This window comes from Vanellus vanellus, assembly GCF_965231255.1.
Source record: "Vanellus vanellus genome assembly, chromosome: 4".
Taxonomy (NCBI): Eukaryota; Metazoa; Chordata; class Aves; order Charadriiformes; family Charadriidae; genus Vanellus; species Vanellus vanellus.
In genome coordinates, this window is record NC_138909.1 from 19,181,636 (window position 1) to 19,198,258 (window position 16,623).

Genomic DNA, 16,623 nt, shown 5'->3' on the forward strand with positions numbered 1-16,623 from the left:
AGACATTAGGTACTGGTAGTACCTAACAATTTGATTACATGTTATAAATACTACCTATAACCTTACTTGGGGAAGGTGGGAGGAGAAAGCAGGGAAAAAAGACCCACAGTCAAGAACCCTACGCAGGTACCTTTAGGAAAAGCCATTGTTTGTGAACTTGTTGCCCACGCTTCTTGAAAAAAAGACAAGAAAAAGAAAAGGCAAGGATGTATCCTCCAACATTCCTGATCTCACTGCTGTGGATGGCAGAGGAACAAAAGCGACACGGCCCACACACAACCGTGTTTCTTTGGTCCTTAAATAGCATCTCTCATCACTGCTGCCATAGACAAACTATTGATCTGACCCCGATGGGTATTTTGTACATACTTATTACTCAGCTTTCCTCGGTCTCTTAAAAAGCTAAAGCAATCCTTTAAGTGTTTTATGCATTTATGCAAATGTAAGCAAAATATAAAAAGCTTCTACACAATTAGAGAACAAGAATTTACACTTACAGAAAAATCTTGGAATGAAAATTATTTCCTTTTATCTAGCAACCTTATTAATCCAACAGATTGATAATTAAAGCATGACAATGAGGAGCAAGTTTGCTCCTGCTTGCTAGCTTTTATTTTATACTGTTTACCCAGCTTAGCTGAAGATATTTAAGGTGTCTAAGTTTTATACAATTCGGACTAAAGGAGTTGTAGCCATACTAACATCATAGCTTTCCCAGGGCTGAAAGACAAATCAGGGATACCACAGACAATGGGGAGAAGGTTTTTTTCTGCTTCTGCCACTCGAGTATTTCACTCTTCCTGCTACTGTGAGCTTCAGTTAGGTTAAGTCCAGCTTTTTATTTGGAAAAAAAAAAAACTTAAGCATTAGGGGAAGAGCAAATTTTTTTCCAGTTCAGTAGCATATTTTAAGTTTCAGCTCTGTGTGCCTAGAACTCATGAAAGCCACCTCAGTGAGATTTAGGCCATGCATCCACACGTTTTGTGGAAGATTATGAAGTCCACAAGAAAAAATGAAATACTGTTTGAAAGCATGGAGTTACTGATCCAGCTTACAAGCAGGAGTTCTGTTAGATTTTGGCAAGGAAAGCAAATGGATTTGTAAGGTTTTAAGACAAAGTCTCTGGAGAGGGTATTTAGTAGCGTGTTCCTCTCTTACGCTGGCTACGAAACTTTGGTTTTCATGTTTTCTGGTTAATTTATTATGCATTCATTCTTCGTTTTATGCTAAGAGTTGATGATTGCTGTAGTTCAGTGATTTCTGCTCATGGACTCTGGTGTTGGAGGAAGTGGACTGGCTGAAGTAACAAAAAAATTATTCTACAATAAAAATGTAAGTCGCATGTCTAGGAGCAGACTTGACTTTCTTCTGGGATATTTGGAAAGCGTCCATGCTAAATTTAGAACTCCTCAGGCATCGGTACTGGAGAAAAAGCAGGAAGTCATACTCATTTCTGCTGTAGGTCACAGGGTTGTTGCCAGCTCCTCGTCCTGTGCAGTGACAAGGCTGTTGGCTGCACTGGGCCAGGCAGGTTAAAGTAATATCACACGTGCCTAGAATATTCACTGATGGTGCTGTAAGCAAGGTAAGTATTCTTCCTTCAAAAGATACCTAAGAGAAAGATCTTACTTATTCCAAAATCACAAACTAGTTCACAGATATTACGGATCACAGGATATTTACATAGTTTATAAGAAGGAATACCTTTTCCTGCTGAAAACTTAATTTCTACTATGCCAGATTTGACAAATTCCTATACTAAGATGTTTTTATAGTTAGCTAGGGGGAAAAATCTTGATATTTTGGTTCTCTTAACTTCAAATTAATCCTCAACTACTGGTATTCACCACCTTTGCTTTGTTTATCATTCCCTTTGAAGAAGTCACTATTATCATTGAGATATAAGCTTCCGAGACAACCTACTTAAGTTACAAAAGTGAACATAAAAAAGCAAGAGGAAAAATGAGAGAGGTTGAAATGCTGTACAAGGGTTTTGAAAAGCACCACGTATTATTCATTCAGAGGTCAGATATAGCATCTTTAGCCTACACTTCCAGGGAACTCTTGCTTGTTTTGGTCCTTAACTGACAGTCTCACTTCACCGCTCCCTAGCTACTCACACTTAACGGTATTTTTACAGCCGAGTAGAAATGCTGCTTACAGATAGAACTGCCACTGACTACTAAATGATAGTTTGCAGCTCCCAAGTCGTAAGGTTTTCCACCTGGCATACATGCTACATTTATCCTTGTACTTTAAGTGCAACTGCACATACGCTTTCCAAAACTATTCTGTGTCTCAACGTGAAAGAGGCTGATGGTGTATGTTTTACCTATTCTGGGTATGCCATTGTAAACACCAACACAAAACCCACACAATAAGTCTTAAGATAAATCAGTGCTGTTGGGGTGACTTTTTGTGTGTGTTTTAAATCAACTGAGCAATAACACAAAATTCAAACATAACTGCTTTTAAGCAGTTTTTTCAAAACCAAGTCATCGCTTTCTTTTGTTTCTAATCTTTTAGCTACAAGCAATTAAAAAAACCCCGATCTGTAGTTCAGAGTACTGAGGCAAAAACAGTGCCTGGAACTAGGTTCGTGCATGCATGGAGTATCATGACACAATCTTGCCTATTTGTGTGCTTTCTAGGGAAAATGAAACTTGCTGGTAGCAAAACATACTTTGATTGCATTGGAGGTTTTCTTTGTGTCTTTTTGAAAATCTAAAATACCCCGTTCATAAAGTTTTAAAAATTATTATTTTCAAGTTATGCAAGTATCAGGTGCAGTATAAGAGTCACTTCAGATTTGCTGGAATCTGTAGGAATTCATCAATTAATCTCTCTGAAGTAACTTCCTCAACTGCATTTTCCCAGAAGGAAGATGAGTATAGCAGTGCTGCCTGAAATGACTCTGAATTGTGTGTCCTTCCCCACTTCATTATCTGGGCAATGCACTTGCATTATCAGAGGTTTCCAAAGTGTTGTACCTACAGTAGATGTTAAATGGAAGCACACAACTTCGTCAAAAAAACCCTGAATCAAAATAAAACAGCTCCCCCCCAAAAAAACTCAAAATATATGGTACATCTTTTTTTCTTTTTTTATTTAAGCTTCCGCAGGTAGAGATTTCTTCTTGGCTGAGGTCATTAGTAGTGAGGAAAAAGGAAGTGGGTGATTTTTTTTTGTGCAACTACCAAGGTGGGGAGAGGGTGGATGTGGGATTTAGGTCATGCTGGTCTGAGCTGTTACGTTGAAGTTACATTGAACAAAAAGGTTTGAGTGAAGTCCTTTTCAGACAACTTCAGTTGTACCTAAGAGTACTTCAGGCATATTGCCTTGTAGCACTGTCTTAACTTTGAGATGATAGGTCTTTGCAAAAACATTACTTGGCCTTCATGATCCAGTTGTGCGGGTTGGTGAACTGGAAAAACATATCTATTGCAAAAATTATAAAAAGGAGAGAATGTGGCAGCGTCTCACCGTTTTAAGAGCATGTTGCTTGTTCTTTAGTGACTGAGAGGCTTAGAAGTCTTATTAAGAGTAGTCTCTGCGTTTTTCTGTAGTCAAAATTTATTTAATGGCTTTGACTTTGTTTATCTAGCTTTTTGGCCCAAAAACCTTAAAACCAAACTTATCCTTGACATTGTGAAACATCTGTTATGCCAATTAAGTCGTGAATCCTCATCAAAAAGATACCTGAAAAAAGTCTTTATGACCTTTTTAAACCCCTTCTCTTTGCTTTTTAAGCTTGCAAGTAAGGAAGTCATCTGTTAAATTAGCCTTGCAAAACTTATTATGGAAATTCATCAGTCCAGATTCTGCTCCCATCATATGTTATTGTTTGAGAATAATTTTCAATTTGCCCCTTAAATTATTGGTCATGTAACGGGCATGAACCATGTTAAGGTCTGTGTCTAGCTGTTCCCTCGGATTTTTCTGGATAAGCGCTGCAAATTACAAAGGCGGCAGTTTCTTCAGCCTGCTGTCTTAAAGTAGTTTTCTGTCTTTCTGAACGAGATTTCTTTCCAAGTTACATCCATTTATTTAGCCTCTCCAGAGTCTGCGGGCCTGCATCAGTGGAGGAACTGGGCTGGAGTCTTAGGTCAGATGTGAGTACCTGCTTGCAGCTGGACATGTGCGGCTGGCTCTGGTGGTGCTTCTGCTAGAGGAGATGGTAAATGGAGAAGCATGCTGCCCTGCAGACCTGTTATTGAAGCGCAGCATCAGTTTGGGTAGGAATGTTGGCATTAAAAAGCAAAACGAAAACAAAAACCCAGGGACTCAACGGTTCTGGATGTCCCGTGATTGCGCTTGGCCTTGGCCGTCAAAACGTTTTGTGAGTGGCACTTGGAGGCATCTGCATCATTCCCAAACCGACAGTGAGTATGAAGGTGGCATGAGGAAATCCTAGCTGGAGATTGTGCAGATGTCAGTGTCAGCCAGCAAATATGCACAGGGCTTAAATCGAGTTGTCTGTGGGGAGTACGATGTACTGTTCCCTGTAAAGGCTGTCAAACTGCTAGCGGGGATAGACAGCAACATGTAATATTTGATCTTCTATGCCCACAGTCCTCAGTGGAGCTGATCTCGTTTCAGTATTTCTTTGGCTTTATGGCTTTTTAACTCTTCTTCTTTGACCAACGTTGTATTTCTCCTTAAACTCTTCTCTTCAAAGTGGCAAGGACAGCCCTTGCTGCTGGGTGGCAGTTGTGGTTTAATGGTAGTTTACAGGCTGAAATACAGCTGACATGTGACTTGTAGGGAAAAAAAAAAAAAAAGGAGGAGGTGGGCAAAACATTACTCAGGGTGCAGAAAAGCCCAACTCCTTCAGGCGCTGGACGGTTAGCTTTGTAAGAGTCACTGCAGCTGGGACAGAGTGAAAGGGTGCACGCCCGTCCTCTCCAGGGCCAGCGGGTTTGGGGCACAAGGACTGATGGGCTGCAGTGGCAACTTACGGTAGAAATGACAGTTGCACACCTACCCAAGAGACAGGAGGGCTCCCTGGTGCAGTCAAATGGCCCTGACCAGTTTTGTTGTGGTTTTGGCACTGAAAAGAAATTTTCTGTGCGTGTCCTGAACAGTCTGTGATTTTAATCTCTCGAGCAAACGTTTCACCGTGTATTTGATATGGGTGTTGCAAGTCCATTTGTGGGCAGCAGTTTTGTTTGCCTATTGCACACTTTCCTGCTGGTGAAAGCGTCATTCAGTTTTTCAGTCTTAGGGTGCCGCAGGATGGCAGAACAGAGACTAAAGATGGCTGAAAACCTGTCCTCTTCAGGGAGAGACTCTAGTAGGGGCATGGGCTTCCTAGCGTGTCCTAACTCAGTGGCTGTGGGAATAAACTGCTGGGCAAAGCTGAAAGCAATCCTGACAAAAGTAAACCTTATGTTCTGTACCTCCAGAGCTGCACGTATTTTGGGGATACTTGTGTCCTTTAAAAACAATAGAGGTCCTTGTGCTGCCGCTGCAGACTTCTGCAGTACTTGTGCAGTCGTGCGTTTGCTTTCCTTTAAATTTTGTGCTGCGAAGAAGAAAGTGGTTTCTGCTAAGCCACCGGACCTGTGAAGAACAGCAGACAGTCACTGAACAGTGCCCTTCGGGCTTATGATAAATCCTCCTGGCAATTGCACTATGAATACTCATTGTATGTAAACCTGTATCAATTTCAAAGCCTCTTCAGGCTTATCTGAAAGAACTTCAGGAAGGGCTGTGAGTTGTTTGGCAAGGATAAGAGAGGTCCAAACTGGCTGTTGCAGATATTCTCTGATTCGCAAGTTAATTGAATTCCACTTTTGTCATCAGTTATCACTTTATAAAACTCAAGTTTCTGGAATGGGAGAAGCAAACGGATTTTGATTTGTTGCAATTGATCCATTGTAGAGAGAGGTTTTTGAATACTTTGTCCAGGTGGGATCTTGATTCGTTATGTTTTGTGGGAAGGTTTTTTACTGTGGTGCTCTCATGGGATATTGCAGGAGCTTTCTGCAGCAATCTGCTGGTTGAACGCTGCTTTTCTGTGCCTGCTGTTCACCACTTATTAAATTAAGAAGTAAATTAGGTGTTTGAGCTATCAAGTTAAGCTTGCTGGGAAGAAAAAGGGGAAAAGAGAGATTGCGTTTTGGCACTGTGAGTTCTGAAGCTTCCCGATCTCTTGCTGTGTGGTAGAAGTTCCCTGCTGTTTGCTCTCCCTTTCCCCTCCTCCTGCCTGCTGTGGGGGGCTTCTGCAAGCAAGATCCCAGCCCCTTGCCTTCATTCGTGTGACTTATCTGGCCGTGCCTCAGCTTCTGTTTGTCTCGAGGTGAGTAAGGTCAGATGCAGCTATCCGTGCATGATTTTCTGAAGAGAAGTCAAATCTTTGTCAAATGAGCGCTGCCTCAATGAGAGCCTTTTGTAGACATAGACAAATGAGGTTGCAGGGAAAAGAGAAGATTCCTCACCTGCTCTCGTCCCTCCAATGCAAATAGTGCAGCATATGGGAAACAGATGAGTGACCTTTCTGTGAGAGTGTGAAGGATGACACTTTTTGACTTGATTAAAGTGTTTGCTTGCTCTGCTGTTTACCTTGATCTGGGGAAGATCCCTCTGATGGGGCACTGTAGCTCGCTACCCTCTTCCTTTAACACAAGGATCGTCTCAGTGGCCTTTCCCTTTTCAGCGGTTATGCTGATTGCTGAACATTTCCATTGAATCTCTTGTTTATAGGCAAGAAGCTGCTCTTGGATGCACTTTGCTCATTTTAACTACTCAGCCCTTTGGTTATTTTTCATTCCGATTTCCTTTGATAGGAATGGTTGGGAAAGGATGTGTAAACGACATGTGCTTTCAAAACACATGCGTTGCTAGTAGATAAGCCGATCCATCGAAGTGAAGTGGTGTTCCCTGTGGCCAGGTGGCGAGTCAGTGCGTGGAAACAGTGCAGGTCCTGCTGCAGAGCATCCCCAGCACCTAATTCTGCCAGGGGCATGGGAAGGAGGGCCCTGCTGCTGCGTCCTCTCCCACCAGGCACAGCCTGGGCATGGGGCAGGTGGGTTCTGTCAGGGGGCATCGCCGCTCGCCCTGGCTGTGCAGTTACTCTCGTCCCCACGTGCCTGAGGAGCAGGAGGCGTTCACTGTGCTTGTCCCAGCCCCTGCGCCTTGCCCAGCGGTACCCACACTGCTGATGCGTGGTGTCGCACGTGTGCAGGAGGGTGTCCTGCCAGAAGCCGCTCAGTGGTTTTGCTGATACATTAAAAGCAGATTTATGTGTTTGCACAGGCTGCAATGTCTGCTGTTTGTTATATAACTGGCAAATACCAGCATTGCCTTCGTTTTGTGCTCTTCCCCAGAGCTTTGTTGTGCCTGGGCTCGGGAGCCTGGTTGAAGGCAGCTGTGGGCGCTGCTACGGCTGTTGCCTGGTTCCCTTCAGGTGGCACTGCTGGAGTGCCAGGGCACCAGCAAAGAGATGGCCTCCTTTCAGAGGTCCTCATCACACTTGCGCTCGGGAGTCCTGGCCCATGCCAGGTGGGCACGTATGTGGTGGTCACTGCCTGGGCTCCAGTGAAACGGGTGGGGGAAGTACAGGGGCAGTCCCTTGATCGAGGTCATCTGCAGACTTTTCCAGAAATCACCATGTTGTTCCTACTCAGCAGTACGTTCAAGGTTTTGTTCTGAACTGCGCAAGTTACAATTGTATGCTTTTCTATTTTTTAATATCAGTTGATGTTCCCACGAGCCCAAGAGCTGGCATTCAAGGGTCTGGTGTGTGATTCCTCCACTTAAAACCACCTCTGCTTTGCCCTCTCCAAGCTTAGGGCTTTGTACTGGCTTCTTTTTCTGCTGAAAGCACATGAGTTCGTAGAAGAACGTGAGCCATGAAACAAGAGGAATCCTGCCAGCTGAACGAGCACCACTGTTGAATGAGCTGTTTCACTTTCCTTCTTTCTAATCTTTCTTAGAATGTATCTTCTACTAAAGACTTGAAAAGAACAGGCTTTGTAGAAGTGCATTATTAACTGGCCTTCTGATGGGGCCTTTAATTCTTACTAGGATTTTATTGTTAATGGGCTTTCATGAAATTTATAGAACTGTTGGTAAGCCAGTGTTTAATGAGTGCATCTGTGTCTCATGTCAGTTGGTAAAAACAAAACAAACTCATGCTGCTTCCCTCTTTTTTTGTTGTAGCAAACCTTCCCCAGTGATGTCCACTCCATTGAAGAAATTTTGAAGGTAGGTGCTCTTAAATAATCAGTCTCTGTGGTTGCTTATATTTTGCATGCATTAAACTAGCGTGTGGGGAAAGAATGTCATTCTGTTTCTGTTCTGTCAGTGGATGTTGTAGTCACTAAAAGTGGTGTATTTTGGGATATGCCGTGGAGAAGTAAAGATAAAAGCTTCAGATACAGGTGGAGTTGGAAGACCAATAATGGTCTTCCTATCAGTATGTAAGTGTAATGCAGTGTGGTGCAGTTCAAGAGCAAGACTGACAAGTCACCTGAAACAGCCAGAGCTGCTCCTTTGTCGAGTCAGGGGGTTGCCACTATTGAGTGTGTTTCCTCCAAAGGGGCTGGACATGCTGCCTGCTGTCCATACTGCCAGCCCCAGCAGCATGGCCCTGAACAGGAGCACGCACCTGCATCCGTCCCACCTGCCTGCGCAGGGCACTGCTGCTGCACTGTTTCTTCTTCACTGTAATTATAGTCCATTCGTGCAAAGCTAAGGCAGCTCTGATGCAAAACCGTCTCCGTAACTTTGTGTTAGAGTCGGCTCTGTGAGCAGTGTGCAGGCTTCCAGTAGCTGGCTCTGAGTACATGTCACCCATTCACTGTGCAGGGTGTGAAAATGCACTGGGACCTTTAATAAAGGTCTTCAGTAAAAAACACTTTAATAAAGTAAAAAATGGCTGGTCGTTCTGATACTGAGAAGACAGTTCCTTGATGTCAAATGCTGTTCTGAGACACGGGAGTCCTAACAGGTGTTTGGTTTCTGTGATTCGCTTCCCTCACTGTTGCTTCAGGTTGCTTCAGATCCTGATGCCTTTATTGCTCTCGAGAAGCTGTTCTTGAGGCAGTGTTGTAGCTGAAAGGTAGTTGTGCACAGGTGCTCACTAGCTGCTGTGCACTGGTTGGTATTGCAGCACAAGTACTCCTCCTGGAAATACTGCATCATTTTGTGTTTCACAAGACATCCTGTCCTCTTGCCTTGTGTGCAACGCATAACACTATTTTTGTAGCAACCACAGGGAAGCACTGACAAATGCATGAAGAGGTGTAGTGCAGTATATTGAGGAGTTTATAATCTACTGAAAGATTGGAGAGCTAGTCAGTGAAGCGAGCAATGAGCTGAACAGTGGGAGGGGAGAAAAGAGAAGGCAAGGGTGGTAACAGTGCCATCAAATAGTCACTCAGGTTAGTTGTAGGCTGCTTCCAAGTTTTGCACAGAAACCCCTGCAGATTGCTCTAATCCCTTCTTATAGAGCCAAAGGTAGCAATGTGGTTTCATTCCCTATGTATCTTTGCATTTCATGTTGTTCCTAATAGATAAGGAAACTAGGGACACTCCTAAACTTTCATATTTGTGCCTTGTTGAAAAAACGGCACTTGTAAATTATGGCACAGTAGACTTTCACGCTTCAGTCTATTTCATGCCAAAAGTACAAAGATGCACTTTGTACCGACACGTTTCTCATAATTTTTTTTTTTAAGCCCCTGAGCAAACTGCGTGTGGTGCATGCTCATCATGAGATGTGTTCCGCACGAACATAATTCCTAACTTTCATTCACCTGTTAGTGATGGTGGGTGAGAGTGAGGGCAGGGGAACAGGGCAGGAGAATTCCTGAAGACATAGCACATCGGGCAGTCTCTTTCTTTGGTTTGAAACTACGTCCCAGAGCTCTGCGTCAAAGATGTCTTGGTCGGTCGGAGCAAAAGCCAATAGTCCAGGCAGAATAGCGTGGGGAACGGCTGGCAGTCAGCACTCTCTGGCTGACGTCCTCACATTATGTGAAAAGCCTTTTGGAGTGTTGTTGCTGTAAGGGGTTATAAGAACTTCTGTGAACAGGAAAGTCCTGTGCTTTGAGGAACCCCAGAACTACTCCTACAGGTTTTATTTACTTTTCCCTTTATTAACTGTGATAGCTGTAAGACTGAGGCCTAATCCTGCAAATACAATATGTACTTAACTCTCTACGAGCTTCACTAAGATTGCTCTTACTTGGGCAATGGGAGTATGCTTGCAGAAGAGGAGCAAGTCCTCTCCATGGTCTGGCTGCTGTGATCAAAGGAGGGTTTCTTGCTGTGGTACCAGCTCAGCTTTACAATCGGGTCAATAAGGACTTTATGGGAAGATCTGTATGAACCTCTTAAGCTTAAAACCTCACCTGTGTGTATCAGCGAAAAATAGTGTAAGCCGCTTCTCTCAATCTCTTTCCAGGAAATGACCCACTCATGGCCACCTCCCCTGACAGCTATTCATACGCCTAGTACAGCAGAGCCTTCCAAATTTCCATTCCCAACAAAGGTAAAACACCCTCTTTTTGCCAGGGTTTTTGATAAATTAGAGGAACTCTTTCCGGCTCTTGCATGTGTTTTCATCTGATTTTGTCCCTCTTTCATAGATAAAGGCTGTTAGGAGATATTATCTTTAGAAGTCAGATAAATTAAAGCACAATGGATCTTGAGTTGTATAACAGCTGCTTGCAATGTATCATTTTACTGAGAATTAGATCAGATTGTGCTTCTGAGTAATTGGTTTTGAGTGGGCTATATGGTAGTGTAACTGTCTTTCCTCTTTTTTATTTTTTTAAGCAAGATTTGTATTTTTAGAGTTGAAAGACGTTTGAGCCAGAGGGGGATGAATGAATTAATATTTCAATGACTTACACATTTGTTACAATTGTGGGCTTGAAATGTGACTGCTTTTCCGAAACATTTTAAGCATCTCATCTCTGTTGCCGCATAAAAACCATTTCATCTTTATTGCCAACAAAAATACTTGCTGACTGTGTTAAACAGAAGTGTTTGGCAGCTCTTATAATTTTTTTTTTAATATTTCTTCAAAAATGCACATACCACTGATGTGCTAGGAACGCATTTTTGGTGGCAGTAGCACGTATCACTTCTCTGTCCATCTTAAGCTATGTCAGGCCAGCTTAGACTATTGGACACTTCAAAGTCATACTTTGACAAGTTAGTCAAAGTATTTATTACAGTACGTAACCAATATGCTGCTATTAAGAGAGAGCTGATTTATTTTATTCTTAATTTGCACTTTGTCCTTTCTTTCTAAGAATCACAGCATGTTGGATCTGTAGCACAGAATCAGAGTAAGTAGAAATCCAAAGAAAACGCACTTAATGTGTGTATTGACAGATAGTTGTGTGTTGTGTGCTATACGTTGAAGTGAACATCAAATGTTTACATTGATTAAGGAATTTAATTCAACGTTGAACAGTGATGAATTTAGAAAATGCTTAAGAAATTGCATACACTCATTACCTAGAAACTAAGACAGCAGTTCAACAGAGAGCAAGCAGTATTTCGTTAGGAAACCCTGTTTGGAGTGATGAATAATCTTAATGGCAAACAATTGCATTCTGGAAGAAGGTGACTTTCTAATCTGATGCTCAGAGACCATAGGTTAAAATACCTACTTTAGTGTGAGGCAAATAAAAGCAACTGATTCATTTTTGATTTACAGAACAGTATGAAGCACCTTCAGAAACGTTGCCTATTTCTCAGCCGAGAACATCGTAAGTAACCAGACTCAGTTCCCATCTCTACTGTGCAGTTATTTAAATGACCCTGGAATGAATTACAGTTTGGCTTACTTGATGATTCTGAAGATTAAGGCTTTACCAGTCTGATTTTTCTCAGAAAATTTCAATGCAGGGAATTTTCACCAACAGAAACATTACTGTTTCATGATTATAATGACTGTGTTAAAAACAAAACAAAGCTGAAGAAAAGAAACCCAACCATTAATGTACCTGATTTAAGGTTTTTTTCTCTTTTAATATTATTTAATATTATGTAGCTGTGGCTACATAATATCTTGTCACACTTAGTGCTATTCAAACTACTAATAATTTATTAAACTGACATAAATGATAAGGGATACAAAATGAATCTGATCTGTTCTGCATATAATTTTGAAGCTTGTGGGGGCTCGTAAAGCTACAGCTACCAAAACTGTGAAAACTAGGGGTGAAATTTTAAAGCAATTGTATGATAGAACTTTCTGCAGTTGTGCAAGGAAAAGTTTTCTAAAAAGTGTTGTCTTAATTCTGTTTTCATTTTTAAAAGCAAACAAACAGGCAAAAACTTAAATGTTGACTTTCTAAAAACCTCTATTTATATTCTAAGAATGTTAGCCTGTTGCAAAGTGGGGTGAAGATGAAGTTTCTAGAGCTCTTTTAAATAGTATTTATATATTTCTACTTTTCTTTATCTAGTTATTCTTTTTCCAATCATGTTACGTTTTCTTTCAGAAGAAAGCTTCTTAGAATTTGAGTCTCAGTGTAAGATGTTTATGCGTAATCACTGCAAAAGTTTTACAAGGCTAGGAAGGAGTGCCAACTAACAAATGAATCGGTCCAATAGAAAATTTTAAGTTGGTGGATAAAATAACTTGGTACTGTCCTTGTAGGTTAATAATTAATTAGGTTAATAATTATCTATTAATTAGGTTAATTACAGAAATTGCTTGAAGGTAGTTTTGTGTGGGCTGACATTAGTCTTTCAGGATTAACCTGGCCAAATTGGCAGCATTGATAGCCCTGAGTAACAAATAGAAATCTTTCCATGTCTGGAAAGCTAAGGCGTCCCTGGGCAAGGCAACTGCTGAACCATTAAATGCTTATCAGTCCATGTGATATATAAAGATCTCATGTTCCATGGAAGGCTGCAAACTACAGACCACAAAGCTTACTCCATGTGTTTTCCTTTTCCTTATCGTGAACAATTTAATTAAAAAACCCCCAAACTGGGCTAGTCACAACTAAGAGGAAGAGCATCTCTCCATCTTGTTTGAGATTGTAGAATTTTGCATTCAATCTCTGTAAGATCTGTAAAACAACCCTTTTTATACTGTTCCAGCATCATGCAGAGGAGCCCGCCCTCACTGGGAGCAATCAGCTACTCCCTTAATCCATTCTTTATTTTACTCCTCCTTCTTCCACCCCAGCTTGCTCCTCCTGAACAATTTCTGGCAATTTTCACTGCAGTATTAAAAATACTAGTTTCAACTGCAGCAGGCTCTGCCTTCCTCCTCAGCTACCCTACAACCATCATCTTTATTTCAACTGTTCTCAGCTGCTTGTAAAAATCCCCCTAGAACTGTAGTCAGTTTTCCAGGTGGCAGAGAGAGAAGAGGCTTTCACTGTAAACAAGAATCTGAAAATACTCCTTTCTTAGCCCAAAGGTCCAGAATTGTAAATATGGCATGGTACATAGCTCTGTCCTTAGCCAACATCCCCTCTCTGCTCGGCGTCCTTCTGGGTACTTCAGAGCCAGCACTCATCTGCCCAGGGACATGCATACCCACAATCGACGACGGCAGTTGAAGCAGGAGGAACAGGGTGGTTTAGGTTTACGTCCCAAATGGAATTAAGCAAGATTTGCCCAAGAACTTCCTCTACATCTTTCCCTCGAACTCATGCGTCCCTTCTTTTTTGTTTTGTTTTTGGTTTCATTTGCACAACAGGGCTTGTTTTCTTTGCTGTTTAACACACACGTGACTGTCTGAAAATTCAGCTGCCTAGAGTAGCTTGCATTACAAAGTGTAGCTGGCTGAAAACAAACAGCGTTTGTGCTGGTTAATTAGAAGTTGAAATCCCAGTGCCTCTGTGTGCCCAAATTAAGCATTCAGCTTTACAGAGCATGCAAGGGTTTCCCAGATGGCTTTCATTCTTGAACAGAGCCCCGAAGTTAGCACCTGGCTACACTGGAATGGAAGCAGCCCTTCTTTTAAAAGGGGAGATGCCAAGCTCATTCTTGGTGATGCATCTTTAACCTGGCTGGCAGAGAGGGACCAGCCTGTGCTTTCAGTGGGGTTGTTTGGCAAGTGATGTTAATTTTAGTGCTGCTTCTCGCTAAAAGAGCTCTTTTTAAATAGCTTTACAGGGAGATTGATGGTGTGTATATAAGCTGCAAATGAACAGGTCCTGCGAATGAAAACTCGGCATCTATGAACTCCTGAGCTAATTAAAGCATTAAAATTATTAAAGCAGATTTATTTTCTTTAACTAGGCTATTTAACAATTTGTTGAAACCTTGTTTTGGGGAAACTGGTTTTGTCTATCCTTGTAGAAGTATGACTCATTTAAAGTTTTAGTGCTCTTCCTTCCTTGATCCTAAATTGAACTTAAGTAGTTGCAATGTTCTTTTATGCTGATTTGTTTTATTTACCAGCAGCTCAGGTGAAAAAGGTGATCCTTTTTATTACAAACAGTTAAATCAGATTTAAAAGATCTAGATAGAGTTTCCTTGCATTATTCTCTTAACCTCTAAAAGAAATGCATCTGTAGTCCACAATTCTTAAGGCAAAAGAAAAAATGAAAACATTTTCAGAACTTTTTAGCATCCCTGGAAGTTTGTTCATTATCACCTTTGAAGGATTACTTTCTCTAATGGATTGGGGGAAAAAAAAAAAAGAATTCATTGAGATGCCAACAGACATTTGCCAAACTGCCCAGAAGTGTGGAGAGTGGCTGTATTGTTGCTACCCTTCCTTTTTTCCTATTTATGCCTCAGTGGACTAGCGGTGAGCTTCAGCTCTAGCCCACGTGCAAAGTTGGCACAGGCAGGATTGCTGCAGACTGCATGCCATTTGCCTTCTGTAGGAAATTCGGGGGCCTCATTTTCCAAGGTGGTGTCTCATAGTGATTCCTGTCAGTGTTTACTCTAAAGAAGAGGGAAGAGGTGACTTCCACTGAGAAGGTGTGTGAGGAACTGAGGCAGTGGAGGCTGGGAGATGGAGGAGGATAGTCACAGGGGAATGGCAAAGGCAAAATGCCTGAACAAAGAAAGCGCGTAGGTCATCATGAGTGTAATCAGACAGCGCCTTTGTGGCACTGAGAGCCTCTTCTGCATCAGAGAGAGGTACTTGGGAACTGTGGGGTCAGTACCTTTGCAGGAGGTGTCACCTATGCAGGAGGGGTTGGCTCCGTACTGGTAGACAAGGAGACCTTTGGGGTTTCTTCATGCTGTCCTGCTCCATGGGCAAGAGTAGATTCGTCCCTTCTGGTTTGTGGAATTATTTGTTTTGAGATCGTGCCAGCTTCAACCGTAAACACGGTCCTATTCCAATGAAAGTATCTCCATGCATGTCAACTGCTTTGGTATGAGTGTAAAAGAATTTATCTAGGTAGTGGGGATAGTACTTAAATAAGGGAATCACTTTTTTATTCAAAGTTTTTACTCCTCTTTTGTCATGGAATCATAAAAGCAAACTGCTCAGGGTCATTAGAGGTGACCCACAGGGCCATAAATCTTTTTCGCTTTGTTCATAATTTGAAATGAAGGCTTAAAAGAGTGTGAAGGTTTCTGTAGTTTTCCTTCTCCTAACAAGCACCAGGAACACTCTCTCCCCACTTTTCCAAGGTGATGTGGTTCGCTGGGGATCTTTCATATTTGTTTTCATGCTATAAAATGTGTTGTCATGAAGGGTTGGAGGCTTATTTTTCTTATTTCTCACAGAGAGCCCTTAGATTGAAATGAGGCTGAAATAAACAGAGTTTTGACCTGATTGATTAGAACCCCTGTCTCGGTTCCTAAGCGTTTTATCCAGTTTTTGGACACTTCTGTAACTCTCTGGGTTGAGGAGTCAGTCTCCAGCTAGTTTCAAGATTTGAACCACCGTACACTTGAATAACAAGAGTTTTGCCCGTCTGCTTTCCAACTCCTTTTGGGGGTGCCTGCATGATTGCCAAAGTGGGGGATAACAGTTTGGGAGAACTTTGGGTCCCTCCCCACAAATCCTTCCCTTCCAGCCTTTTAAGGACCTCGGTAATGCATTGAAATTGCCAGCAGTAGTTAGCACCTGCATGTAGAGGACTACATTAGGCTTTTTGGAAACATTTGCGGGCAGCCTGCTCTCTACTCTAGCAATAGTAAAAAAGAGTTTGTGCCTCCCAACTTGTAAACCACTTTGAGTATCTGAACTGCTCAATGTTATGGTTACTGCTGAGATGTGCACAAGTGTGAAGTTCATTGTGTAGAGAAGAAATAGGAGAAAGGCTTGACCTTGGCATTTACTTATGTATGTGCGATAGGAAACTTCAGCAGCAAAAAGAGAACTCCTGTGACAGAAGAAATATTCACAGGCCCTCAGAGTGTGAACACGCACAGTTTCTGGTGCAAAGACGATGCTTTCTGCCCCTTGGGGAGCCAGTGGAGGCTAATAGCGTGCTAATTTCTTGCTGTACAAGGAGCAGATAGATTTCTTCCACGCCACCTTGCGGTCTTAGTGCCTAGGTAACTTTTCTTCGCTGTGTTAGTGTGCTAGGTAACCATTGTTGAGGAGCACTGCCCTCGTAGAACTTTGTCTCAGTTGCCTGTAGATGGCAGCCGATGACACTGACCTCCAATTGCGCAGCTCCTGAGATCGACTGGAAAGCACAGTAAAACGTTGAGGTTGTGTGTTGT

General features: G+C 42.1%; 2 protein-coding genes across 2 annotated transcripts in view; both read left to right on the forward strand.

Annotated features, from left to right (window-relative positions):
* The window catches only part of LOC309671545 (kelch-like protein 8), a gene marked incomplete at its 5' end in the record, with an annotated part of 659,404 nt that overhangs the window by 414,327 nt on the left and 228,454 nt on the right, over positions 1-16,623 (forward strand). The window lies entirely within an intron of this gene.
* The window catches only part of LOC309671208 (AF4/FMR2 family member 1-like), a gene marked incomplete at its 5' end in the record, with an annotated part of 37,418 nt that continues 24,689 nt past the window's right edge, over positions 3,895-16,623 (forward strand). The window contains 3 exons of the mRNA XM_082482413.1: positions 3,895-3,909; positions 11,276-11,303; positions 11,678-11,729. Coding sequence (XP_082338539.1) covers positions 3,895-3,909; positions 11,276-11,303; positions 11,678-11,729 — 95 coding nt within the window. The remainder of the gene's footprint in view (positions 3,910-11,275; positions 11,304-11,677; positions 11,730-16,623) is intronic.